Here is a 27,452-nt window from a genome sequence, read left to right as displayed (position 1 = left end):
TAGGAAAGTGTTTTTCACTGACTACGGGCAGATCCCGAAGGTGGAGCGCTGCGACATGGATGGGCAGAACCGCACCAAGCTGGTCGATAGCAAGATTGTGTTTCCTCATGGCATCACGCTGGACCTGGTCAGCCGCCTTGTCTACTGGGCTGACGCCTACCTGGACTACATTGAAGTGGTGGACTACGAGGGCAAGGGCCGGCAGACCATCATCCAGGGCATCCTGGTGAGGGGAACGCCTTCACAGGGGAGTCCCTGGGGAGGGCAGTGTGGTGCCTGGGTGGCCCTGAGCCCTCCGGGGGTCAGTGGAGGGGTGGTCAGAGCACTTAGGGGAAAGGACGGGATATGGCTTCCGCCCTCATGGGAACAGCCATTTTAGACACCTTTTACTTCCTTTTTCTCACTTGATCCTTACAACAACCCCTCGGTGATGAGCAGGCGAGTGACTCAGTTCCCTTTTGGCAGATCAAATATCAAGGTTCAAGAGGTTACGTGATCTGCCTGAGGTGACACAGATAGGAAATAGCACTGAAGTCTAGAAGCCCCACCAGCTCAGAGGTGGCCCTCCATTCTGGGACAAAAGGGCGACCAACCATTTTGGTTTGCCTGGGACTGTGCTGGTGTTCGTCCAGAAAGACTGACAAACCGGCAGACCCATTAGACTCGGGCAAGCTGGGGCAGTCGGTTACCTTAGACGAGTTAGTTATGTGGGCAGCGGGGGCTGTTGCCGGGCTTGCTTAGGGCCAGTCTGTCCTCTCCACACTCCCAAGGCTGGGAGCTGCAGTTGGGCTAAGTGTGCTCTCTTGACATGGATCCTGGCTCCTGGGGTCCGCACATTATGGATGAGATGAGACAAAGTCACACGGACTACCGAGTCCTGTGGAAGGAAAGGGACAGCTCGGCTTCTCTCTCAAGAGGAGAAAAAGCCCCAGCCACTCTCTCAAGAGGAGAGCATCGACCCTTGCCTGACAAGTTTTTATTGGGACTATATATCCGTTCAATTTGCACAGGAATAAAGCTCATCAATCATTGTCAGGCAAATATGATTAAACAATAGATAACATTCAAAGAGCTCTGAGGGCTTATTCTGAGTCAGGGTCAGAAAGTTAAAGGGCCATAAAACTTTGGGGAACAAACTCACTTCCTGCTTGGACCCTTGTCATTTAAATTGAGGGTATCAGCAAAGTAGGTGTTATAGGATTTTATGTGTTCTTTCTTAGGCCTGATCACCCTAGGGAACCCGCCCTTTCCAGCACAGGGCCGCACCCATCTCCAGCATGGTTTCAGGTTTAGGGCATTGTTTCAGGCTTAAGACAGGCAGGGGAAGTAAGGTAGCCAAGAGATTAGGAGACTTCTTGCACACAGAATGAGGACTCAGGCTATGTCAAAGCCGAGGGGCAAGGGTCCATCACCCCTTTTCTCTATAGCCCCCCAAGTCCTTCCCTGAGGGCCCCTTCATAACCATGCCTGTCTTAGGTCGTCCCTCTTATGAGGAATCTTTCCCATCATTGGCTAACCAGTCATCCACCCAGATCCAAGCAGGGTGAAGAGAAAGGGGGCACAGGTGGTGCCCCTACAAGGAAGATAAGCTTTGTCTCCTAAGTGGCTTATGGTCCCAAGGTCCTTTACTCAGCCTTAGCAACTCGGGATTATAGCTTCTGAAACCAGGAGGGCAGTTCCCAATACTCTGTGGACAGAGATTAGGTCCCAAGTCCAGTTTAGTCCAGAATCATGTGGTCACCTGCCCTATGTCTGATCCTGTGGGGGATGTGGTTCCTGCCCTCGAGGGGCTTGCACAGTGTGGGTGAAGCCAGTCCACAAATCACCAGACAAGGCACAATGGCCAGAGAGATGGAGTGCGGAAGGAGAAACCATGTCTGATTAGAAGACTCCAGAAGCTCTTCAAAGAGATGCTGTGTGAAGGGTGAATGGGATTTCAATAGGCAAAGATCACAAGCACAGCACAGTCCAACCAGAGGAGAGGGAGAAAAGCATGGAGTTAGACAGCTCTGGAGTGAATTTGGGAATGCAACCAATGGAGTTCAGATGGGAAGCTGGGGGGCTCTTCCTCGGTGGAGGGAGGATTTTTTTCTCTCGTGTTGACCATTCCTCCCACCCTTCTCAGATTGAGCATCTCTACGGCCTGACCGTATTTGAGAACTACCTCTATGCCACCAACTCGGACAACGCCAACGCCCAGCAGAAGACGAGCGTGATCCGTGTGAACCGCTTCAACAGCACTGACTACCAGGTCGTCACCCGCGTGGACAAGGGTGGCGCCCTCCACATCTACCACCAGCGGCGTCAGCCCCAAGGTGCGCAGGGCTCCACGGCCCTTCCGGGGGCCCTCCTGCGGGAACCCCAGGCTCTCTCGCATCAAGACAGTCTCTCCCAGCCATCCACCCCAGACTCTACGTCCTCCGGCCTCTCAGCTTCTCTGCCAGCCCCTCCCTGCCGCTCAGCCTCCAGGTCCCAGCCCCAGGGAGCTCTTTCCCTGCCTACTAAGGTCACAGAGTGCCTGCCCCTCCCAGTCCTCTGGCTGGTCTAGAGGAGAAGCACCTGGCCATGGGCAACTGTGTGACTCTCCCTGACCACAGCAGCCCCCACCTGAGTGGCTAGGTTCTGGTGGGGCAGGAGAGTTCCAGTCCTGTGGCTTCTAAATCCTCAAATTGGACTATAGGCACAGAGACCACAGCGGGAGGGAGTGTGGGCAGACTTCAGGAAGCCTTCAAGGCTGAGGCACAGGGGCTCCAAGGGGTCCTGACCAGCTCTCCACTCGGCCCCTAGTGAGGAGCCATGCCTGTGAGAATGACCAGTATGGGAAGCCAGGTGGCTGCTCCGACATCTGCTTGCTGGCCAACAGCCACAAGGCGCGGACCTGCCGCTGCCGCTCCGGCTTCAGCCTGGGAAGTGATGGGAAGTCCTGCAAGAGTGAGTGACGGGACAGGTCGTGCGTGGCTGCTGGGGTGGGGTGGGAGGGCGTCCTTATCTGCCTCCCATAGCCCTGCCACTTCTGTCTGCGATGCAGAGAGGTGAAGGAACTTACCCAAAGGTTTACCACTAGTAAGGGGCAGTAACAGAACTTGCATCCACATCTGAAAACAAGGCTTTTCCCACTGTCCTTCTCCAGCTCCATTGAAAACTGTAAACTGGCCCTTTCTTCCCTTCCTTCTTTCCCTTCCTTCCTTCTTTCCCTTCCTCCCTTCTTTCCCTTCCTCCCTTCTTTCCCTTCTTTCTTTCCCTTCCTTCTTTCCCTTCCTTCCTTCTTTCCCTCCCTTCTTTCCCTTCTTTCTTTCCCTTCCTTCTTTCCCTTCCTTCCTTCTTTTCCTTCCTTCCTTCCTTCCTTCCTTCCTTCCTTCCTTCCTTCCTTCCTTCCTTCCTTCCTTCCTTCCTCAAGTAAATACTGAGCATGTACTATGTGTCTGGCACTGTCCTAAAATAAGAATTCAGCAGCAAACAGGTAGATGTCATCTCTGTCCTCCAGGGGCATACGGTTTGGCAAGGGAGACAGACAAACAAGTAAATGTAAAACTCCAGGCGTTGGTAGGTGTTAGGAAGAAAATAAATGGAGCGTAGTTAGCGAGGACACGAGAGCTCCAGCCGAGACAGAGCAGTCAGGGAAGGCTTCTCTGCAGAGATGAAATTTGCACCTAGTACTCTGTGAAGTGCGGAGGAGGAGCTACCTGAAGGAAGAGCGTTTTTGGCAAAAGGAAACGACAGCGCCAAGGCTCTGAGGCCAGCTTGGCGACGTTCGAGCAGAGAAGCAACATGGTTTGGTTCACATTTGTAAAGTCACCGTGCTGGCTGCTAGGTGGGTGGAGGACAGGCAGCAGGGGTGTGGCAAAAGGCCATTGCTGCAGTGTAGGAAGTAAGTGATGTGGCTTCGATTAGGGCGGCAGCAGAGGAAGTAGTCGAAAGTGATCAGATGCCAACATATTTTGAAGGTGCTCCCTTTGGGCCACTAATTTCACTACTGAGCAGTTCACTTAGCTGAAAACACGCTCCTTGCTACACTTGCCCCATTTCCCACCTCCAGAGGACATGTAAATCACCACCACCTCCCCCTCCCGCCCCCGGCATTGTCCTGGGGACCTTATACATTTATGTGTCTGTCCGCGGGGCCCAGAGCCCCTGCTGCCCCCACAGCCCCTGCCCCAGGATAGCTGGGGCGTCGCAGCCCCTGGGCCACTGCCCCCCGAGGCTGGGTGGTGGCCGTGTGTGCACGCACGTGTGTGTCTGACCCTGTGCCTCTGTCTGTGCCTGCCCTAGAGCCGGAACACGAGCTGTTCCTTGTGTACGGCAAGGGCCGGCCGGGCATCATCCGGGGCATGGACATGGGGGCCAAGGTCCCAGACGAGCACATGATCCCCATCGAGAACCTCATGAACCCCCGGGCACTGGACTTCCATGCTGAGACCGGCTTCATCTACTTTGCTGACACCACCAGCTACCTCATTGGCCGCCAGAAGATCGATGGCACCGAGCGGGAGACCATCCTGAAGGACGGTGAGGGCCCGGGACGGGGAGGCGAGAGCGTGAGGCTCCCAAGGGACGTCACCCACCTGGGATGGAAGCGGCCGGGGCCTAGACCTTTCTTTCCTGGTGCCCTCTCGGCATGGACAGTCCTGCGGACTGGCCGGCCCGGCTGGTTGGCATGGAGATGGGAGGATGACAGATTGACCTCTGTGCGACCCCTTCTTGGCTGAGCCAACAAGAGGCAGGAAGATGGATAGATTAGGCAGCGTGGGCCGGCCCTGCCAGCCCTTGGGAAAACCCAGGGTCTCCCAGCCATCGGCTGCTAGCCCTGGAGTTGTGTGTAGCACACACTCTGGGAGAGCCCCAAGGCCTCGAATCAGAGTAGGCACGCCGGCACCCATGTGCACACGCAGGGTCTGTGCCACCAAAAGCTGCATTCTTACGAATTCTGAGAAAATTGTGGGTTTTTAAAAAAAGATTTTATTTATTTATGTTTAGAGAGACAGGAAGGGAGGGAGAGAGAAAGGGAGAGAAACATCAACAATATGCAAGAGAAATATGGGTTGGTCACCTCTCCCACACCGCCAGCTGGGGACCTGGCCCGCCACCCAGGCATGTGCCCTGACCGGGAATCGAAACAGCAACCTTTCAGCTCGCAGGCTGGCACTCAGCCCACTGAGCCGCACCAGCCAGGGCAGTGCAGTGACTTCTGAATGTCCGTCTGCATGGAGGCTCTGAGCTGAGCTCTCCCCTTCCCTGCCAGTGTTAGGAATTCCCACACCTACACTCAGGCCCCCGGGGTAGGGCTCCCTGCCTGATCAGTCTGGCTGACACCAGCTACCAGCCTTTGTCCTGCTTCCCCCACCCCCCACCCCGGGTCAGAGAACGTCGGCAGTCAGCAATCATAAGACTTTGGAGAAATCAAAAGTAACTCCTCATCAGGAAAAACATTAGGGTTCCCTATGCCAGGGGAACTGCTATTTAAAGGACACTGGAGATGCAGCCTTTAGCTAAGTAAAAAATCACTTCCTGATTTATTCATTTTGTTAGCTCAGGACTTTCAGGCCTTGGGATGTGGCGTCACACTTGCGCCCAGAGCACGTTGCTTCAGCTGCCCCCCAGCTCAGGCCCAGACACGCCCTCGCCTGAGAGCCACGTCTGCCCCAAGGTGTGCTGGCTGCCCACGTGCAGTTTTGAGAGGCTTCGTGCCTCAACACAGATTGGCAACACGAATGATCTTCCAGCTCCTTCCTCCAACCTCCCACCCCCATCATCCCCGCTGTCCTGTGCACAGAAGGCACCGAGCCCTCACCACGGCTGAGTCGCTCCAAAGTGCCTGCATCCCCAGGGGCGGGGGCAGGCGGTCTGGAGCTTCCTCTGAGGCTCTCCATCAACGCCCCCTTCACTCCCTGCAGGCATCCACAATGTGGAGGGTGTGGCCGTGGACTGGATGGGAGACAATTTGTACTGGACGGATGATGGGCCCAAGAAGACCATCAGCGTGGCCAGGCTGGAGAAGGCTGCTCAGACCCGAAAGACTTTGATCGAGGGCAAAATGACACACCCCAGGGCCATTGTGGTGGACCCACTGAATGGGTGAGTCCTCCTGGGGCCTTGGGTTGGGTGGGCCGGGCACGCTGTGGGTCTCAGAAGTGGCAGGTGAGACCGAGAGTAAACAGGGGAGGACCGCCAGGTGGGAGGCTTAGGCAGGAACTGGAAGCTGAAAGGGGATGTGCCCCTGTCTGTCTTCAGGCAACGGGAGTGATGCCTTGGAGGCAGACAGAGAAATCTGATCCTGTCACTCCCAGCTCAGAGCCCCTCCCTGGCTCCCCTGCCCTTAGAGTGAGATCCACACTCCTTATCAGGCCCGGGGTCCCATAGGGTCTGCCTGCAGCTCTTTGGACCTCTTTGGTACCTCACTTCCTGCCCTTGGAAGTTCTGTTTCCACTGCCCCACGTCTGTGCCTCAGACGATACCCCAGCTGTTTCTACCTCAGGGCATCTGCTCTTGCAGCGCCCCTGCCCAGGATTCCCGAGCGATGGCAGATCTAGGGCCTTCCCAGCATTCATACCGCAGCTCAAAGGCCGCCTCCTAGAGCGGCCTTCCTCACCTGCTGCCTGGTCCTTCTCCATGCTGCCACCTGCTCGTGTTCTTCCTGGCTCCTCCTGGCTCCCATCATTCTCCAGTGTGCGTGTGCGAGACCTTGTTGGCTGACTTGGGTGGGACACGAACCTCAGAAGAGAAGGAGCCTTGGCTACCTTGGTCCGGTCTGGTCCCCAAGTGCCAGACTGTGCCCAGCTCACAGGAGGCACTCATCAAACATTTGTTGAGGGGAAGAATGAATGAATGAAATGTGCGGGCCAGGGCTGAGCAGGGCAGGAAGGCCCCTGTGGTGGGCTCTGGGACAACACATGTGGATTGGGATCACAGGGAGGCTGTTGGTGGCAGCTCATGGGGTGCTGAACCGTCGCTGCCTACAGGTGGATGTACTGGACAGACTGGGAGGAGGACCCTAAGGACAGTCGGCGAGGGAGGCTGGAGAGGGCCTGGATGGATGGCTCACACCGAGACATCTTTGTCACCTCCAAGACTGTGCTGTGGCCCAATGGGCTGAGCCTGGACATCCCAGCCGGGCGCCTCTACTGGGTGGATGCCTTCTATGACCGCATTGAGACCATACTGCTCAATGGCACAGACCGGAAGGTAGGCAGGTGTGCACCTGTGTGTGGGTGTTCATAAGTGCTTTGCTGGATCACTTGTGCGTGTGGACGAGGCTCTGCGTGTGTGACCGTGTGGGCTTCCTGTGTGTTTGCCTCTGTCCCGTGGATGTGTACAGCTGTGTGCTCGTGTGTCGTAGGCGTTGTGTTAGAGGATGGCCTCTGCCAGGGTGTCTCCGTGACGGCGTGCTGCCCGCGGGCCTGACCACAGCCTGTCATTCCCAGCACATCTCTGTGTTCTTCCCATGCAGTTCCTTCTGCCTCCGCCCCGGCCCCTCCGCACACGGTGTGCTGCTCGGGGCCACCTCCTCTGGCATGTTGTCTCCCGTCCCCTCTTCCACCCTGGGTTGCCACGTCTTTTTCATTTCGTAGTGCCTACCTATCGCAGGTTGACCTTTAGTAAATCCTGGCAAGTGTCTGTTGGCTGAAGAAATAAGCAGATGAGCTCTGGCTGTCGGCTCAGTATTGTGTGCGTGTGTGTGTGTTGGAGGGATGTGAAGGATGTGAATGGACCCAAGAGAAGACCGCATGGACAAGCTCGCCGTTAGCCTCCTGCTGGGTTTAGGATCTGGCACCTCTGGCAAAGCTGTTAGCAGCCTCAGGGGCTCCCAGGCTAATGGAGGAAAACGACCCACACCCAGGATCTAGACAAAGAGGAAGCAAATTGGTGATCTTGCTGGACCTTCCCGAGTTCCCCTGTTTGTCTCTAGCCCACAGGTGGCAAACACAAGGCCTGTGGGCTGAATCCAGCCCTGCACCTTATTTCTACCCGGTGCTGAGCTCTCGCTTAACTGTTAAGGAGCAGTTACATTTATACAGTCCTAAAGTTACATTCGGCCCTTTGAAGGCAACCTGGAGGCTGATGTGGCCACCAGTGAAAATGAGTTTGAGACCCTTGCTCTAGCCCCTTAGTAGTAACCTCCCCTCCGTTGCTAGATCGTGTATGAGGGTCCTGAGCTGAATCATGCCTTTGGCCTGTGTCACCACGGCAACTACCTCTTCTGGACCGAGTACCGGAGTGGCAGTGTCTACCGCTTGGAGCGGGGCGCAGGAGGTGCACCCCCCACCGTGACCCTCCTGCGTAGTGAACGACCCCCCATCTTTGAGATCCGAATGTATGATGCCCAGCAGCAGCAAGGTACCCCCTGGGGCTCAGGCTGGTGTCGGGGTGGGACCTAGATGGGGGGTGAGGCTCCCAGGACGGTGAAGGCACTCTCCCTGGGGTCCCAGGCTCTGACTTTAGAGGCTCTCAAAAAGAGAGACCTCCAACCCTTGCCCTTAGAGTGAGACCCACATTCCTTATCGGGCCCAGTGTCCTGTGAGGTCTTCCAGCAGCTTGTTTGGCCTCGCCCGTACCTTCCTGCCCTTCCTTCCTTATCTCCCGCCCTGCCCCGTGCCTACGTCTGCTTTTCTTCAACATGCTCATTGTCCTCTCCATGTGTCTTCCCTGTCCGTCTCCTCACTGTAATGCATCTCCCCCATGTCCTCATTCCCCCTCCTCCCCTCCTCCCCTCCTCCCCCTCCTCCCCCGACCCCTCTGCGGCCCTCCGTCACAGTGGGCACCAACAAATGCCGGGTGAACAACGGCGGCTGCAGCAGCCTGTGCCTGGCCACCCCTGGGAGCCGCCAGTGCGCCTGCGCCGAGGACCAGGTGTTGGACACAGACGGTGTCACCTGCTTGGGTACGAGGGGCCCAGCCGGGGTGGGAGGCAGGCAGTCCGGCCCCAATAGGAGGGGACCACAGGGGCCACTCAGAGATGAAGGAGGCGAAGAGGGCCCTGTTGGGGCAATAGGAGGTGAGGGATGGGGCGAGAGAAGGCTCTGGGGACGGGGGAGGGGGGAGGAGTGGGGGACGCCAGTGGGCACACAGATGCGGGCAGACCGGCTGATGAGCAGGGCAACTGTGGAAAGAAGAAAATAGTCTTTCACATTTATTTCTTCCCTATTGTTAAAGTAATGTAACAGTAGTTATAAGTATTAGAAATTAAAGAGAAAAGGAAGCCCAAATCTGACCAACGAGCCCCACTGTGCCGTCCGCCTGTCGGCGGGCTCCGTGGGTGGGTTTCACAGAGCCACCATCACACCGCACGGCAGACGTCTGCTGCCTCCACGAGTCCGCGTGTGTGACAGCAGTTTCCGTGTTGTCCTTACATTATTCTAAATAGCCTCATTTTAAAAACAAAAGTAGGGATTGCTGATTACGGAAAGAAATAAACAAACATTATAGGAAACGGAGAAAGAACCCATCACCCCAAACACCCCCACCCACTTGAGACGCCACCCTCCCAAAGGCCTCTCCAAGCGCTCTCCTCTCCCACACGGAGGCGTGCCGCACGCACTGTCCCGTTTCCTGCTTCTGTCCTATGACCGGATGTCGTGAACACATAAGCGGAATTTTAAAAAGTATTTTATTTCTTTATGTTTAGAGAGTGGGGAAGAGAGGGTTAGAGAGAGGGAGAGAAACATTGATGTGTGAGAGATACCAAACCTGCAACCCAGCCATGTGCGCTGACCAGGAATCGAACCAGCAAAACCTTTCTGTTGGTGGGACGATGCCCAACCCACTGAGCTACACCAGTCAGGGCTAGATGCCATTTCTTTCTCTTTTTTTCTTTTAAAGATTTTATTTTATTTTTAGCGAAAGGGGGAGAGAGGGAGAGAAACATCCATTGGTTGCCTCTAGCACGTGCCCTAACCAGGGACCTGGCCCGCAACCCAGTATGTGCCCTGACTAGGAATTGAACCAGTGATCCTTTCGCTCTGCAGGACAACACTCAGCCAACCGAGCCATGGCAGTCAGGGCTAGATCCCATCTCTGCTGTTTCTCACACCATGCCTTCCCATATTCCGGCTGGGTTCCTTACAACAGAGTCCCAGAAGTGCACGCGGGTCAGTGAGGCCTTAGTGCCCAGCTAAGAGTGAGTGGCTGAGGCCAGGTGGAGGCAAGAGCACTGGTGGAGAGAGGAACTGAGTGGCCAGGGTAACGGAAAGTTCCTCTACATGGACGTTGAAATCACTGAGAAGTAAAGCAGGAGTGGTTTCGGAGAAAGGGACACTGAGTCAGGATCTAAAAACCCTTCAGGATGACAGGGCATGGCCGGGGGCCCATGGACGTCGGGGTTGGGATGATGATCTGGTCGCATGAGAGCCCACATGGGTGTTTCAGAGAGGAGGGAGGGAGAAGAGTGGGGAGCAGCAGCGAGAAGCAAGGCGGACACCTCTAGGCCCAGCAGTCCATGGGCCGCCCGGGAGAGAAAATCGCCACCCACAGGGCCCAGGGGGAGGTTCAAGGAGTAGAGGGGGGTGAGAGATGGGTCGGAAAGCAGTGCACAGAGCCGGAAGGTCCGGGACAGTCTGATGTGGGTGTCCTGGGCTGTGAGGTCACTGACGCGGACACGGACTCGGGGACTGTACCTCTCCATGGCCCAGGCAGACAGCGGTGAGGCGGGTGAGTGCGGGGAGCAGAAGCCTGGAGCCTGCAGGGGTCTGGGGCCCGTTTTCACTCCCGCTGGTGCAGCGGATGCGTCTGTGAGATGAAGAAGTCCAGGGACCAGGGGAGGGCCCTGAAGGCCCCGGAGACACCTCTCAAGGAACAGTTTGTGGAAATGGCAGGGAGGGGGGAGGGGTCTGCTCAGCAGGCACCAGAGTATGGGGGGCTCTGCATTCTCGCGGCAGCTGCTTATTCTCAGGCCGTGCTGAAGTACGGGACGTGTTAGGGTAAACATCACCCTGTGGCTTGAGGTGGTTGTGGTTTCCACCCAGATGATTTGTTCACAAAGAATTACATACTAGGCCCTGGCTGGTGTGGCTCAGTGGATTGAGTGCTGGCCTGTGAACCAAAGGATCACTGGTTCGATTCCCAGTCAGGGCACATGCCTGGGTTGTGGGCCAGGTCCCCATTTGGGGGCACATGAGAGGCAACCACACACTGATGTTTCTCTCCCTCTCTCCCTCCCGTCCCCTCTGTCTAAAAATAAATAAAATAAAATCTTTGAAAAAAAGAATGATATACTAGGAAAATTCACCCTGTGTATTATTTTTAAATAAGGAAACAAGCAAAGTACAGGGGGCTTAGCCCCAACCCATGACCTGGGCCTGACTCTCCCCCTCATGCCCCTGTGGTGCCCACAGCGAACCCATCCTACGTGCCCCCACCCCAGTGCCAGCCGGGCGAGTTCGCCTGCGCCAACAGCCGCTGCATCCAGGAGCGCTGGAAGTGTGACGGCGACAACGACTGCCTGGACAACAGCGACGAGGCCCCCGCCCTCTGCCGTGAGTCCCTGGCCGGCCCCTCTGTGGGGCACTGGGCCTGCGGGGCGGCCCGGTGGGGGAGCAGGGCCCAGCATCTCGGTGACCTCTGACCTGTTTGCTCCCAGATCAGCACACCTGCCCCTCAGACCGCTTCAAGTGCGAGAACAACCGGTGCATCCCCAACCGCTGGCTCTGTGACGGCGACAATGACTGTGGGAACAGCGAGGACGAGTCCAATGCCACTTGTTCAGGTGTGGAACCGCAGGGTGGACCCCACTGGGCACGCCTCAGTCAGGGAGGCGGATAGCGGGAGCCAGGCTCGGGAAGGCAGAGGGGCCCGAGGGCGAAGAAGAGAGTGCGGGGCACCGGGGCAGCGAGGGTGGGGCCCCGAGCAGTGGGAGAGGGGTGCTGTCCCCTGCCACTGAAGGTCAGGGTTGGCTGAGAGGGCTGAGCCAGCGGGGAACAGAGCTCAGCTCCGGGTGGGGGAGGTGAGAGCCAGGCAGAGTGGGTTTTCTGGAAGGATACCAGAGGCCCCTCGAGAGGTGAGGTGACGCAGCCACCGCGAGACCACGCAGGTGGTTTTGAATTTCTCTAAGAGAAATGGCTTTGAAACTCTTGGGAAGACTTCCTATTCCACAGAGAATAACAGAAAAGGACAGGAAAATTAAGAAATGGGGCCAGGACTCAGCACTCACACCCATTCCTGTCCCCAGCCCGCACCTGCCCACCCAACCAGTTCTCCTGTGCCAGCGGCCGCTGCATCCCCATCTCCTGGACGTGTGACCTGGACGACGACTGTGGGGACCGCTCGGACGAGTCAGCCTCCTGCGGTAAGAGGGCAGCAGGCAGGCCAGGCTGGCGCGAAGGAGTGACCTGTGAGAGCATCCCAGGGGCAGGGGGTTAGAAAGACCCTGCCAGTCAGCACTGCGTGGTCGTGAGCAAGTTACTTAATCTCAGTGGCCTCTGTGCGTTTTCATCTGCCAAGCGGGGATAATAATAGCTCCTATCTCGCAGCGCCGACATGGGGGTTCAGGGAGACCACGCGTGGAAAACACTCTGCATAGGGCCCATGTTTGGTGACTGCTAGCTTTCAGAGAGGATGCTCAGCGGGCTCTCCCTCCAAGACCACACCCACACCTTTCCCCTCCTCCTCCTCTTCCCCCATAGGCGTGCGTCTCCTCAACTCTAAGGGTTGCCATGAGACCTGCAACCAGGGGAGCAATGGGCGGTAGCAGCTCGTCCCATGCTAGCCCCCTGACCCTGCCTCCAAGGCTCCCTTTTCTCTGGCTCCCCAGTGAGCTGACGGCAGCCCCGCCTGGGCCCACTTCTTTCCCACAGCGTTTCCAGAGAGCCAGAGCAGCCCTGCCAGGGCTCTCTCCTGTGGCTTCTCCTATGCGAAGCCCTTTAATAAACATACTCTCCATATAGAGATAAATAGATTAAAAGGATGCTGAGAGAGGTAGGGATCCATGGGCAGAGTTTCAGGCTGAGGCATTGCTGCTCAGCCTCCTCCCCCGTCTGTGGCTGCGCGAAGGGCTCCTGGTCACAGGAGGCCCCTGCACCTCCCTGCTTGTGGTGCTATGATGCCGTGTAACCTTCAGGGCCCGACTCAGTCACACTTTCTCCCTGACAGCCTATCCCACCTGCTTCCCCCTGACTCAGTTTACCTGCAACAACGGCAGATGCATCAACATCAACTGGCGGTGTGACAATGGTAAGAGCCTGCCCCGCTTCACCTGCCCTGATTCCCAGGAAAGCTAGAAGCTGCAGCCAGGCCCCGGGGCTGTGAGGCCCAAAGGGTTTGAGAATCAAGCCGGGGCCTCCCTCCAGTTCATTGAAGCCCCACCGGCTTGGCTGGGAGAGAGGAGGATGAGCCAGAAATGTGTGAGGGAACCAAGATGGACTGAGGGGGACCCTGCCCGTCGCCTCTCTGTGCCGTTCCTTCTCAGGAAGGGCCTGAGCTGTCTGTCCTCCAGCAGAGGCTCAGGGCCCAGGGAGAGATAAGCAAGGAGGGCTGGGGGGAGGGGCGGAGGCCGGGGTGGGTGCAGAGCACCAAGAGCCCAGTGCCCGACTGCCTTCTCCCTGCAAACCCCATCTCCTGAAGTCCTCGGTGAGCCCTCCAGGCTCCGGCTCTAGGCTCAGGAGCCCGCCTGGCGGTCAGCCAGGAACCAGGCGATGTCAGCCCTGAGCCACGGGAGCCAGTGGATCGCCGTGTGTATGCTGTCTCGGGGCTCTGCTTGTGTCTGTGTGTTGTGACGTGTTGCACCAGTGGCTCCAGCCCTGGCTCACGTGTGAGAGGTTGGACGGGGTCAGCGCTGTGTTGCCCCCTGTCTGTGCCGTGTCTCGTGTGCCAATGGCTGCCCTGGCGGTTTCTGTGTTTCAGAGAAGGATTGTGGGGACGGCTCTGACGAAAAGACCTGTCCTGAGCCTGCCGGTCAGTGCATAGAAGCACATGCACCATCACCCCCAGAGCCCAGCTGGCCTCTGGCCGCCTCTCAGGACTCCCAGGCAGCTCCCCGCCCAGAGTCCTAGGGTGTGAGGGGAAAGCTCAAGAGAGGAGCGAGAGAGAGGAGGCAACAGAAGGAGAAGGCAAACAGTGGAGAGGAAAGAAGCAGAGTGGGCGAAGGGAACCTCTCGGAGGAGAGGAGGCGACAGAGAGGAGGGGACAAGGAGACCACGAAAGAGGGGGAGGAGAGAATTAGAGAAGCATATCCAGGTGCGAAAGAGGCAGGAACATGACCGAAGGGAAGAGCCAAACCCCAGGTTTCCCGATCCTCCTGGAAATGTGGAGGGACGTCCACAAGCCCCCACCCTCGGGACCTGGATCCTAGGACATCATTCTGCCTCGCCCAGGTGCCTCCCGGTGGCCCTGACCCTTCCCAGCTGTGAGCAGTGCCCCTAGTGAGCGGGGCGCGTGGGTCTCAACAGTGCCCAAGTTCAGTGTGGGGCCTGAGTAAGCCCTTTCCTTTCCAGCGGGCAGGCCTCACCTACACTCCACCCATCTCTCCCCCTCCGAAACCAGGGAAATCCTTGCCCTTGCCCCAAAGCAAACAGACCCCCGCTCCCACACCCTGCCCCAACCAAAGGAGCAGTCCTGCGTCCTCCCCGCCAGCCTCCCAGGACTCAGGGAAGGGCCCTCCTGGAGCCCCCGCCCACCCCCTCCCCACGTGTGGGCCATGGTGCATGCTGCAGTCTATGCAGTTTCTGTGTCTTTTCCGTTTGTTGTTTTCTCAGTGGGCGGCTGGGGGGGCCGGGGTGGGAGTGAGGAGGAGGTGGGAGTGGGGGCCCCAAGCTGGGGTCAGAGAGAAGACTGCCTGCTGACCTGCTCCTTGCTTCTCCCCTTCTTGCCTCCCCACCAGACAATGACTGTGGGGACAACAGTGACGAGGCCGGCTGCAGCCACTCCTGCTCCAGCACCCAGTTCAAGTGCAACAGCGGGCGCTGCATCCCAGAGCACTGGACCTGCGATGGGGACAACGACTGTGGGGACTACAGCGACGAGACTCACGCCAACTGCACCAACCAGGGTAGGCGCCTGGGCCAGTGGGGCGGGGCGAGATTGTCCGCGTGGCAGTCACTCAGCCGTCCATCTGTCTGTCCTCCTCCCTGCATGTCACCGCCACCTGGGAGCCAGAGATAGCCCAGGCGTGGCTCTTATCCTGCAGGAGTTTCCATGCCCGTGGGAGAGGGAGGTTGCCGACAAGTCATTGTCACACACTGTTAAGATCACAGGCTTCGCAGCTGGGTGGCCTTGGGTTTGAGCTCCAGCTCTGCTACTTCCTCTCCGGGTGGCCTTGAGCAAGTTACTTAATCTCGATGGCAGCTGTACATTTCATCTGCAAAGTGGGGGTAATAATGGCACCGACATCACGGCGCCAATGTGGGGTTTCAGTGAGATCACGCACAGAAAAGCGCTCAGCACTGAGCTCCCGTTTGGGACCTGGTCGCTTGGAGAGGGGATGCTCAGAGGTGTAGGGGTAAATGAGTCCAGTGGGAACCAAGGGCGGGGGTTTGGCTGCGAGGGTCCCAGTGCCCTGGCCTCCAGGACGCAGCCAGAGGGCAGAGGGGCTGAGTTCGCCGGCGGACATGGAGCCTCGCAAGGGATGTTGGTGTCTGGAACGTTACTACAGAAGGGTGCAGGCCCAGGATCACCCTGACTTCAAGAGAAGTCAGCCATGCGGATTTTTATGTGAAGTCCGCCCATTTTTAAATACACGTATTAGTGTCCGAGAGCTGTCACGACAGTTCTCACAGTTCTGGCGGCTACGAGTTCCAGACCTAAGTCAGCAGTGGCGGCGCCTCGAGGCGAGGTCAGGGAGAATGTACTCCAGCCTGTCTCCTCGCCTCCGGGGCTCGCTGGCGGCCCCTGGCGCTCCTCAGCTGGTCCTCAGCGCGGCGCCCCGACGGCTGCCTTCACCCCCACACGGCGTTCTCCCTGTGTGGGTGTGTGCCTGTGCCCGCACTTGCTCTTCATTGTGGACTGGGTCCTGTTGGAGGGGGCCCACCCTAAGGATCCCTCTGAAATCGGCCACCAGTAAAGACCTACGTCCAAATAAGGCCGCCTTCCCAGGTACTGAGAGTTAGGACTTCGGCATCTTTTTCGGGGAACACAAATCACACCGTAACAACCGGCACTCGGTTTGAGGGGTTTTGGAAGCCAGAATGCTTCCACAGGCCCAGGCGGCCCCGGGCCACCAGCTCGCAGCCCCTGCCTTGCCGACTGAGGCGCACACACGGTGGGGACGGTACTGAGCCCTGAGCACTCACGACGGGCGGCTCTGAGGGGGAGGATGGGGAGACTCGCCCAGGCCCGGGAGGCAGTCGCCGAGCCTCCAGAGCCACCACTGACAAAGGCTGGGTGAGGAGAGTAGGTAGCAGTGCCCTGGGATTCTGAGGAGGGGTCTCTGGAGGCCTGAGGCTGGCCTGGTGGGAAGGGCTTCCAAGTCCCACACTTACAAACTGGGCAAACTTGGGCAAGTTGACTCCCCTAAGCCTCGGCTTCCTGCCCCAGGAAGTGGGCAGACATGGTGTGGGGCCTGGCACACGGGCACAGGCATGTCATGGTTGGTAGCGATGGTCGGCCATGCTTGTGAGCTGAAACGGTCTGGGACCATCGAGGAGGAGGTGGGATTTGACCTGGGCCCTGATGAGGGATTAGTCTGTGGGTAAGTGGGCAATTAGGAGGGTCTGCGGCGTGGGGGTGGGGTGGCCTGCAGAACCCAGCAGTAAGGCTTAGAGGGTGAAACCGAGTGCCCTCTCAGGAGCGAGTGGAGCCAGGTGGGGCCCCTCAGACCCGAGGGGCCAGCGAGGAATGAGGCTGTGTCAGAGGGGGCAGATCACAGCAGGTGAAAGGCAGGCATGGGGGGCCTTCAAAGGATTTCAAAGCTGGAGGGTGACATGACATAGGAGGTCTTTTGGAAGATAATGCTGGAAGGGGGTTAGGTTAGAAATTGGTTCAGGGTCCCTGCGGAAGGAAACTCAGCTTGGAGTCTGCTACTGAAGTCCAAGGCACAAGATGAGAGCCTCAGCCATATTCCTGGCTAGACAGGGGGAGTGCGGGGCCAGCAGCAGCAGCAGCAGCAGCAGCATGCATATAGGGTCAGACTGGCGTGCCCTCAGCAGGCGCTGTTCCATCCCCTTCCCTGGCCTCCTGAGTCACATCTTGGCGTAGCAGCCTACACGTGATCCCACAGAGCCTAAGTCAAACTATGCCCCAGCCCTGCCCTGCAGCCTGCACTGGCTCCCTGCATACTTAGAATTAATACCAAGTGTCACTCCGTGGCCTGCAAGGCCCCCCTTACCTCTCTGACCCAGGCTCCTGCCTCTCGTCTCCTTCGTTCTGCTCCGGCAGTGCAGCCTCAAACATGCCCTGGGCATTTTCCCCATATGCTGTGGGGCCTCCTATCTCCGACTTTGCACTAGCTGTTCCCTTTGCCTGGAATACATTTCCAGGTATTCTCGTGGTTCATGCCATCCGGGCCTCTGCTCAAACACCTCCTGCTCAGAGGCCTTCCCTGATTGTCCTGTGTAAAGTAGCATCTCCATCCCTCTCTGGCTGTGACCGGCTTTGTGTCCATAGCTCTGGTCACAACCTGCAGCTCCATGCTGGATGTCTGTGTCACATTTTCACTGTCCGTCTTCCCCACTAGAATTTCAGCTCCATGAGGATGAGGACTTTGTCTGGCTCATGTTGGCAAACAGTGCCTGGCACACAGTAGGCGACCGATAGGTGTGTCTGTGGGGTGAACGAATGAAACAGAGGCTAGGCTAAGGTGGGGAGCGTTTGAGTTCTGGCCAACCAAATTGCTTATCCAATCAAGCTCTCAAGTGTAAAACAGGGAGGTCAGGTGAGATGGTCTTTGGGGTCCTGGAAGGTGGAACATCCCCGACTCTCATCTCTTAGTGCTTCCAAGGAGTGTCGGCGGTGCCCAGAGAGCTCCCGGTCCCCGTCTCTGCTCACAGCCTCGGGCTGGGCATAGCAGCAGAGGGGTTAGGAAGGCAGCCAGGGGAACGGCTGGCCTGGAGCCCCTACCCCTACCCGATGCCCTGCACCTGTCCCTCTGCAGCCACAAGACCTCCTGGCGGCTGCCACAGTGATGAGTTCCAGTGCCGGCTGGACGGCCTGTGCATCCCCCTGCGGTGGCGCTGTGACGGGGACACTGACTGCATGGACTCCAGTGACGAGAAGAGCTGCGAGGGAGTGACCCACGTCTGCGACCCCAACGTCAAGTTTGGCTGCAAGGACTCTGGTAAAAACAAGTATTGCACAGAGCTTGGCATGGGGCAGCAGGGACAGGAGAAAGCCGTGTGAGAGCAGAGCGGCAGTGAGGGCGACAGCACTGTACTGTGAGGTGTGGGGGTGGGGACACTGAGGCAAACAGCTGCACAGGAGAAGCTCTGCCTGACGTGTGGGGGGCCAGGGCCTGCCCCAAGAGCCCTGGGAGCCAAAACCCTCCCCAGAGCTGAGCCCCAGCACCTCCCGCAGACCCTTGCCGTCTGCATTGCCTGTGTGAATTTGACAGGAAAAGCCTCGAGGTTCCCCGTGGACCCCAAGGCATCACGGTGATGAGGCTGTTAGAGAACTCCGCTGAGTCTGGGTGGCACGTGGGGAGCCCTGCCGCCCAGGCCCGGCCCCTCACACCACACCCTCCCCTCAGCTCGGTGCATCAGCAAAGCATGGGTGTGTGACGGCGACAGTGACTGTGAGGATAACTCGGACGAGGAGAACTGTGAGTCCCTGGTCTGCAGGCCACCCTCGCACCCCTGTGCCAATAACACCTCCGTCTGCCTGCCCCCCGACAAGCTGTGCGACGGCAACGATGACTGCAGCGACGGCTCCGATGAGGGAGAGCTCTGCGGTGAGGCCCGGGGAGCGGGGGGTGGGTGGCCGGGTGAGGAGTCTGGGCCTGGGCCAGGGCAAGCGGGGCAGGGCAGGCTGTGTGAGAAGAGGTCTGAGACCAGGGAAGGGCAGCTCTGGCTGCGGGGCAAGGAGTGCCCAGAGCAGTTACCCACAACCCATGTTGATTTACGACTCACTTTAGCGGGAGGCTGTGGTAAGCACAGCACGCCATCACAGCATGTAATCTGCAGAGTAGCCAGCCCTGTGAGGCAGATACTGTTATTATCCCCACTTTACAGATGAGAAAACTGAGGCACAGAGAGGTTAATAACTGTTCCAGGGTCACCCAGCTCCCAAAGTACTGTGGAGGCAGTGCAGCGCAGCACCTCGCCACAGGCACAGACCCCTCACCCACACTCATGCCGCTGAGCAGTGCAGAGCTGGCTTTCAAGAGAAAGGCAGCAGCTTGAGTGTTGATGTGGTCAGGGCAGGCGTCCCGGAGGAGGTGGGGATTTAATTGGGTTCTCAAAGATGGGCAGATCTTTCAGAGTGAGTGAGGACATTGGGGGAGGAGGGTGTGCTTTCAAGATCAAAAGAAACGGGGGTCAGCAGGGGCCACATGGTGTGACTTGGGGATGCGGAGCAGCCTTATCTCCTGTGAGCCAGGCAGACAGAGCATCGGGTTCCCGAAAGGAGAGGAGTGAGAGATAAGGTGGGTCAGGACAGGCCTTGGGAGCTGCCCATGGGTCATCTGTCAGTGCTGGCAGATCCCAGGGTGTGTCAGGACCCAGGGTGGGGCAGTTCGTGCTGCACCTCACCCCAAATCAGGAGGGATCAAGGAAAAGGGAATGGACTTCCAACCCTCCCAGGGAGAGGCAAAAAGCTGGGGCCCCCACCATGGGCTCAAGAAGCAACAAGTAGAGACCAGAGAGATGCAGCTGTGATGGGGGAGGGGGAGGGGTGCTCCCAGTGGTGGGTGCTGGGGTCCCAGCCCTGGTCCTGAGAAAGGCTGGGAGACAGCGGGGCAGAGGGCTGGCTGGAACGGAAAAGAAGGATGACTCGGGCAGGGTGCCGGGGTTCTTTCTGTGCTGCCCAGCAAAGCCGTGGTCCTGCCTCCTCTGCAATCCTGACCCCGATCTTGCCCCCACCCCCATCCTGGCCCCCAGACCAATGCTCCCTGAATAACGGAGGCTGCAGCCACAACTGCTCCGTGGCACCTGGCGAAGGCATCGTCTGTTCGTGCCCTCTGGGCATGGAGCTGGGGCCTGACAACCACACCTGTCAGATCCAGAGCTACTGTGCCAAGCACCTCAAGTGCAGCCAGAAGTGCGACCAGAACAAGTTCAGCGTGAAGTGCTCCTGCTACGAGGGATGGGTGCTGGAGCCAGATGGCGAGAGCTGCCGCAGCCTGGGTAAAGCACTGGAGGGTGGCCGGGCGGGGTGGGGGGGGTGCCTGGGCAACTGGGCAGGCCGCGGCAGGCTCCCGAGGGCTGGTTGGCTGGGCTCGGGCAGCTGAATGCCAAAGGCTAAGGTTTCCATCCAGGCCCAGCCCCAGAGCAAACAGACCCTGCCTGCCTCCTACAGTCATAAGAAACATCCAAACCTGTAGAGAATTTTTTGAGTTTGAGTCAGACCATCAGCAATCGCCAGGAAGCAGACTCTCAACAGATGGAGAAAAGTGCTCCAGAGAATGGCAGTTTTGCATCTTGTTTTATGCATTAGCATCAAAGAAATAAACATAAGGAGGGTTACATGAAATCCACTGGTGGTTTGGGTTAAGGGGGCAGGGAAATCTGTGGGATTAGATACAAAGTAAAATGGAGAGACACACCTCTCTACCTCGGTGAGTACAGGACAGTTTGTAAAATTTATAGCACGTAGAGGCGGTGTACTGGAAACAATGGGACAACGAAGGGCTCTGTGGTCTCCTCTGGGGGCGAGGCTGTGCTCTGAGGGGTCTGGAAAAGATCACTCTGACATTTCAAGGGTCTGTTTACCTTAGATGCAAAAAGAAAATACACAGGCTCACGTGAGGTAAAGGTTGACCTTTGTCAGGGAAGCTACAGGCCTGGGAGTGACTACCTGCTATGACTCGCTTTTAGTCGGGAAATCTCGTGTTCAGACCCTCCCGTGTGGTTACGTTCCATCTCACTGTAGGGGGGGCCCGCTAGGCCTGCCTCCCCTGAGCCACGTTTTTCATGCGTCTCCTTTTTCGTCCACACCCTGGACCGGGTGACATGGAGGCAGCGAGTCCTTTGCTGACCCCTATGTCAACCCCCCTCAGATCCCTTCAAGCCGTTCATCATCTTCTCCAACCGCCATGAAATCCGGCGCATTGACCTTCACAAAGGGGACTACAGCGTCCTGGTGCCCGGCCTGCGCAACACCATCGCCCTGGACTTCCACCTCAGCCAGAGCGCCCTCTACTGGACCGACGTGGTGGAGGACAAGATCTACCGCGGGAAACTGCTGGACAATGGAGGTGACGGCACTGATGCGGGGTGAAGTGCTCCCCAGGGGCCACTTGGGTGCTCAGCCCAAAGCAGAAGCCCTTCACTCCCCCATCCCCCACACTCTTGTTAATTAGGTTAGATTTTGCTGTGGTCTCAGTGCCTGACGCCCCGTAATTATCGTCAGCAAAGCTGCCAGCCTGATAATTAACAAAATGATCACCCTTTCTTTGAAAGGGCCTGGAGCTCAGCTCCCCAAATCCTAGAATTACAGGCTTGAAAGTAAAAAAGTCATTGAAGGTTGGGGGTACCTGGACTCTGCCTCTGTCCCAAGGTGGCTTGACCTGTCACAGACTTCTTCCATTCAGCCGACACGGCCATGCACACTGGGCCATGGGGGGCAGCAGCAATCAAATCAGGCCACAGTGTCCTCACGGAGCTGCCGTGCCAGTGGGAACACCCGCTCTAAAAAGCTGGTACACTGTGGGATGGGACAGAAAAGGGTATCGCTGTGGATCGAAAGAAAGGAGGCAAGGGAGGTAGGGAGAATGGGGGTTGACATTTTAAATTGGATGGTTAAAGAAGGCCCTCCCTGCGAAGGTGACATCTGAGCAAAGACTTGAAAGAAATGCATCTTACTATAGGAGTTTGTATCCATTGTAGTAGAGGAAAGTTGGAAGCACCTCAAATGTCAAATGTCCATCAACAAGGCGATGGCTAAGTAGACTGGGATTGTGTTCACACTGCAACAGTTTCTAAAATAATGAGGTCCAGCCCTGGCTCATGTAGCTCAGTGGACTGAGCATAGGGGGTGAACTAAAGGGTCACCGGTTTGATTCCCAGTCAGGACACAAGCCTGGGTTGTGGGCCAGGTTCCCAGTGGGGGCCATGTAAGAGGCAACCACACACTGATGTTTCTCTCCCTTTCTTTCTTCCTCCCTTCCCCTTTCTGTAAAATAAATAAATAAAATTGTTTTAAAATGTTATTAATAATTAGGTCCATATAAATACATTTTTCCATAAGAAAACCTCCAAGACAGTTTATGGAGTGACTTCTAGAAAGCTCTGTCCTCATATTGGGTCAAGGCCTGTCCTGCAAAGCCTCCACCCTCTGCTCCCACCTCCTCCCGTGGGTCAGCCTTCCAGAGAGCTGCAAGCAGAGGTGGTAGCCACATCCCCTCCCCCAGAGTTCTGGAAGCCAGGCTTCTCTCTTGCTTGACCTCCTGGTGGGGTGGGGGGCCTGGGTGAGGAGAGTGGGGTCTGGGAACCCCAGTTGAATCTGGGGCTCATCAGAAGTATTGACAGAGGTGTGAGAGTTGAGGATGGGTCACGTGGGGTCCCCAGGACGTCTCGACTTTAGTCCAGCCCACCCCATGGGACTCTAACCTCCCACAACCCTCTCTTCTCCAGCCCTGACCAGTTTCGAGGTGGTGATTCAGTACGGCCTGGCCACACCTGAGGGCCTGGCTGTAGACTGGATTGCAGGCAACATTTATTGGGTCGAAAGTAACCTGGACCAGATTGAGGTGGCCAAGCTGGATGGTACCCTTCGGACCACCCTGCTGGCTGGTGACATTGAGCACCCAAGGGCAATCGCACTGGACCCCCGGGACGGGTGAGGACCCTGCCTAGCCCTGTGCTGGCCCATGGTTCCCCACAGCCTGGTTCAGCCTGGCCAGGGACACCCATCTCCTCAATGCTACTCGACCCCCTCGGCCCTTTCCCTAGGATCCCACCACAACCCGTCCCCCAGGCCCCTGGCCTTGGCCCTCCTGACCTGCTCCCCACTCCCCAGGATCCTGTTTTGGACAGACTGGGACGCCAGCCTGCCCCGAATTGAGGCAGCCTCCATGAGTGGGGCTGGGCGCCGCACCATCCACCGGGAGACGGGCTCAGGTGGCTGGCCCAATGGGCTCACTGTGGACTACCTGGAGAAGCGCATCCTCTGGATCGATGCTAGGTCAGTGTGCCCTACCAGCCCCAGGAGGCCTCCATCTGCCCCTCCCTTCCAGGGCCAGGGTGAACCGGGGTCCCAGAACCTGGCAGTGGGGAGGGTGATAAGAATGCTTGAAGGAGTTAGATCCAGAACCAGGGCAGCCAGGGGCGAGGCTACAGGGCTGCAGAGAAGAGAGACGCGGGGCTAGGAGATAGAAGGTGGAGGCCAGCTGTCAGGCTGCTCCGAGGGCTGAAGTGCAACCTCCTGCCCTCACGGATCTGTGCACTCTTCCTGGGGGGCTCTGTCTGCCCAGGGAAAGAGGGAACTTTCTCTAATTTGCCTCCGCAGAGGGGGTGCCTTTTTCTAACCTTCACCAAAGTGCTGTGCACTAATGACCACCCTGGGGAGAAGTGCTAGGAGTGTGGGAGTTGGTGATTGGGGGCTGGGGTCCTAGACCTGACCCCACATGGTCCCACCACCTTGGTCATTCTGTTTGCCTTCTCTAGCAAGAGGGTTGGCAGGAGGGTGGCTGCAGTGTGCTGAGGTGGGGGGCTGTGGGCCAGGGCCTGGGCCCTGAGACTACAGCCCCCGCCAGCACCCTCACTCTGCCCCGACCACACTCTCAGGTCAGATGCCATCTACTCAGCACGTTACGACGGCTCCGGCCACATGGAGGTGCTGCGGGGACACGAGTTCCTGTCCCACCCGTTTGCAGTGACACTGTACGGGGGGGAGGTGTACTGGACAGACTGGCGAACAAACACTCTGGCCAAGGCCAACAAGTGGACCGGCCACAATGTCACGGTGGTGCAGAGAACCAATACCCAGCCCTTTGACCTGCAGGTGTACCACCCCTCCAGACAGCCCATGGGTAAGGGGGTCCAGAGGAGCCCTCGGCCTCGTTAGAGGCCCTCAGGAAAGGAGAGGGCGATGGGAACTGGTGGGGGTCTGAGCTGGAACGGGGTGGGGGGTTGCGGGGGGCAAGGGGTAGCCTGCTGACAGAGAAGGGCTGCCAGCAGGTGGCGCTGAAACAGGGACCATGAGAAGGGGTGAAGGAGCGGTGTTCAGGTGAGAAAGGCCAAGGAGGGGCCTGCAAGTCACAGGCTGTTCTTGCTTCTCCTCGCCCCTCCCACCCAGCTCCTAACCCCTGTGAGGCCAATGGGGGCCGTGGCCCCTGCTCCCACCTGTGTCTTATCAACTACAACCGGACAGTCTCCTGCGCCTGTCCCCACCTCATGAAGCTCCACAAGGACAACACCACCTGCTATGGTAGGAGGCCCTCCCAGCAGAGCCGGGGTAGGCGGAGGCTGCAGAGGAAGGGGTCAGCACCTAGGCTTCCCGTTGTAACTGGAGGTAGACAGTCCAGTCATGACGGACCTGATGGGGGCGCTCCAGGGACCGCCTCTGTGAGGCTAGGCTGGGGCTCCGGCAGGGAGGCTATACCCGAGAGAGGCGCTTCTTGGTCGCTAAGCGTCAGCAGCGAATGGAGGAGCAGGAGGGAGGAGGGGCGGAATCTGGGTGGGAAGCACGGAGGCAGGGGCTGCCCGCCGTGACCCGCCCGTGCTCCACAGAGTTTAAGAAGTTCCTGCTGTACGCACGTCAGATGGAGATCCGGGGAGTGGACCTGGACGCCCCCTACTACAATTACATCATCTCCTACACGGTGCCCGACATCGACAACGTCACCGTGCTGGACTACGACGCCCGCGAGCAGCGCGTGTACTGGTCCGACGTGCGGACGCAGGCCATCAAGAGGGCCTTCATCAACGGCACAGGCGTGGAGACCGTCGTCTCTGCAGGTTCCGTCCGGCCCCTGCAGGCCCCTGTGGGCACGGGCGCCCCTCTCCCCGCCCTGGCCCCCAGCGCCCACTTCCGGTCCCCCTGGGTCCTCGAAGCACTCCAGCCTGGTTTTCTGATCCCTGTTCCCACAGAAATCAGGCTGCCCCCCTCTGCCCAACCTCTGCCCTGCAAACCCCAACCACTGCCTCCCCATTGTGCCCCCAGACCTGCCAAACGCCCATGGGCTGGCTGTGGACTGGGTGTCCCGGAACCTGTTCTGGACGAGCTACGACACCAACAAGAAGCAGATTAACGTGGCCCGGCTGGACGGCTCCTTCAAGAATGCGGTGGTGCAGGGCCTGGAGCAGCCCCACGGCGTGGTCGTCCACCCGCTCCGAGGGTGGGTTCTGGGCCCGGGACTCGGGAGCGTGAAGTGCGGGTGGGCAAGAAGAGGACTCTGAGCCTCCCCTCCCCACACCCCTCCCTCCCACAGGAAGCTGTACTGGACCGACGGCGACAACATCAGCATGGCCAACATGGACGGCAGCAACCGCACCCTGCTCTTCAGCGGCCAGAGGGGCCCTGTGGGTATGCACTTGCCCCTCTGTCTCCCGAACTCCCAGCGTAGTGCGTGTCCTCGCCACCCTCCCACCCAAACCACACACCCTGCATGCACTCCCGGGCGAGCAGCGGCTGGGGCCGATGTCATGCTCCCCACCTGCCCTCTTCCAGGCCTGGCTATTGACTTCCCTGAAAGCAAACTCTACTGGATCAGCTCCGGGAACCACACCATCAACCGCTGCAATCTGGACGGGAGTGGGCTCGAGGTCATCGACGCCATGCGGAACCAGCTGGGCAAGGCCACGGCGCTGGCCATCATGGGTGAGGGCCACTGGGTGGGAGCAGGGACAGGAGCAGGCCAGGCCAGGCTGGGTTGGCTGGGAAGACAGGAGCTGGCCCAGGGGCAGCCCACTCAACCTGCCAGGCCCTTCAGGAGAACTGGGCACGGTGGGCGGAGGGCCTGCCCCAGCATCTCATCCCCCCGGCTGCCGCTCCAGGGGACAAGCTATGGTGGGCAGATCAGGTGTCGGAGAAGATGGGCACCTGCAACAAGGCTGATGGCTCGGGCGCCGTGGTTCTGCGGAACAGCACCACCCTCGTGATGCACATGAAGGTCTATGATGAGAGCATCCAGCTGGGTGAGCCGGGGGCAAGGGGCAGAGGGTACGGGATGGGAGTCAGAGGTCAAGGCTGTAGCCAGCAGTGGCTGCAGGAACCCCTGGGCAAGCTAGTGTATGGGAATGAAAATGGGATGGGCTTCTCTCACCTCGCAAAGGGGCTCCCCTTTCTGATTCTCAATGAAGCGCCATATAGGCTCACAGCCACCCTAGCCACTGGGTTGGGGCTGGGGCTGGGGCAGTGGAGTGGGGCGGTGACTCTCACAAGGTCCAGGGTGAGACAGTGACTATCTCCCTGGGTAGCACGAGCCTGACACTGAGATCCCAAGGAGGGCTGCTAACCCTTTTACACTGCTCCCCCGACCCCCCGCAGGGCACGAGAGCACCAACCCCTGCAGTGTCAACAATGGGGACTGCTCCCAGCTCTGCCTGCCCACGTCGGAGTCCACCCGCTCCTGCATGTGCACGGCCGGCTACAGCCTCCGGAGTGGCCAGCAGGCCTGTGAGGGTCAGTGCCCCTGCCCCCCCCAACTTTGACCCAGGTCCCTGGCACCCATCGGTCCTGCCCTGCAGCCCCCCCTCCTGTCCTCACCTTGGCAGTAGGGCTGCTCTCATCTTGTATTATTAAGGGTCTCTGAGCTGGATGTTTAGTAAGTAAGCCCCCCTGTGCTGGGTGCTGCGGGGGCAGCCAGGGGACAGAAGTCCTGTCCCTGTGCTCTGCAGCCTCAACCAGAAGGGGGCTGATAGGTAAGTGAAACTGGATCACGAAGTAGCTCTGATTTCAGTAGGATTTTGGAGAAACAGACGTCAAAAGTCAGTGCCAGGGCCGCCTCCATGGAATGGGTGTGCCATGGGCTGGGTTTTATCGGACGAGTGGGATTCGAGTGTGTGGCTCAAAGCAGAAGGGCTGACATCCCAGGCATGTGGTCCAGAGCAGCAAGAGGGCGTGTGCAGGGCCCCGAGGTGCCAGGCCCAGGTGGCGGGCAGGGTGTGGGGGAGTCGTGGTGAGGGGCTATGAGGGGGGGCAGGGCCACAGGGCCTCGGCCAGGCCTGCCTGGAAAGCCATGTTTGGGGCAGATTGACCTGGCGGCATAGAGCCGGTTGAATGGGGGAGGGAGAAACTGAAGCAGTTAGACCTGTTAGGAGACTGTCAGAGTAACCCCGGTGTTAGGAGATGGTGCCTTGGCTGGGGCAGAAGAGAAGGGACAAAACCAGGAGACATTTCACAAGAACTTGCCGACCGCTGTGTGAGCCCGCCCCCGGCAGCGTTTCCCAAAGTTCACTCCTGGGTACCGCCCTCTTTGATGTGGGTGGCTGTTACAGAAA

At 58.4% G+C, this 27,452-nt stretch overlaps 1 protein-coding gene across 1 annotated transcript in view; it reads left to right on the top strand.

Moving 5' to 3' along the window:
• LRP1 (LDL receptor related protein 1) overlaps positions 1 to 27,452 on the top strand; it is an 80,443-nt gene that overhangs the window by 25,146 nt on the left and 27,845 nt on the right. The window contains exons 8-34 of the mRNA XM_028531778.2: positions 4 to 226; positions 2,126 to 2,315; positions 2,788 to 2,931; positions 4,270 to 4,506; positions 5,892 to 6,072; positions 6,957 to 7,179; positions 8,130 to 8,331; positions 8,750 to 8,875; positions 11,325 to 11,465; positions 11,570 to 11,695; positions 12,158 to 12,274; positions 13,078 to 13,158; positions 14,804 to 14,971; positions 18,011 to 18,193; positions 18,602 to 18,802; positions 19,950 to 20,195; positions 21,068 to 21,265; positions 22,644 to 22,848; positions 23,029 to 23,193; positions 23,796 to 24,040; positions 24,307 to 24,438; positions 24,741 to 24,968; positions 25,174 to 25,348; positions 25,442 to 25,536; positions 25,681 to 25,830; positions 26,007 to 26,147; positions 26,500 to 26,634. Coding sequence (XP_028387579.1) covers positions 4 to 226; positions 2,126 to 2,315; positions 2,788 to 2,931; positions 4,270 to 4,506; positions 5,892 to 6,072; positions 6,957 to 7,179; positions 8,130 to 8,331; positions 8,750 to 8,875; positions 11,325 to 11,465; positions 11,570 to 11,695; positions 12,158 to 12,274; positions 13,078 to 13,158; positions 14,804 to 14,971; positions 18,011 to 18,193; positions 18,602 to 18,802; positions 19,950 to 20,195; positions 21,068 to 21,265; positions 22,644 to 22,848; positions 23,029 to 23,193; positions 23,796 to 24,040; positions 24,307 to 24,438; positions 24,741 to 24,968; positions 25,174 to 25,348; positions 25,442 to 25,536; positions 25,681 to 25,830; positions 26,007 to 26,147; positions 26,500 to 26,634 — 4,658 coding nt within the window. The remainder of the gene's footprint in view (positions 1 to 3; positions 227 to 2,125; positions 2,316 to 2,787; positions 2,932 to 4,269; positions 4,507 to 5,891; positions 6,073 to 6,956; positions 7,180 to 8,129; positions 8,332 to 8,749; positions 8,876 to 11,324; positions 11,466 to 11,569; positions 11,696 to 12,157; positions 12,275 to 13,077; positions 13,159 to 14,803; positions 14,972 to 18,010; positions 18,194 to 18,601; positions 18,803 to 19,949; positions 20,196 to 21,067; positions 21,266 to 22,643; positions 22,849 to 23,028; positions 23,194 to 23,795; positions 24,041 to 24,306; positions 24,439 to 24,740; positions 24,969 to 25,173; positions 25,349 to 25,441; positions 25,537 to 25,680; positions 25,831 to 26,006; positions 26,148 to 26,499; positions 26,635 to 27,452) is intronic.

Source organism: Phyllostomus discolor, chromosome 2, assembly GCF_004126475.2.
Source record: "Phyllostomus discolor isolate MPI-MPIP mPhyDis1 chromosome 2, mPhyDis1.pri.v3, whole genome shotgun sequence".
Taxonomy (NCBI): Eukaryota; Metazoa; Chordata; class Mammalia; order Chiroptera; family Phyllostomidae; genus Phyllostomus; species Phyllostomus discolor.
The sequence above is the reverse complement of the archived record's forward strand: the minus strand, read 5'-3'. Positions and strand labels throughout refer to the sequence as shown.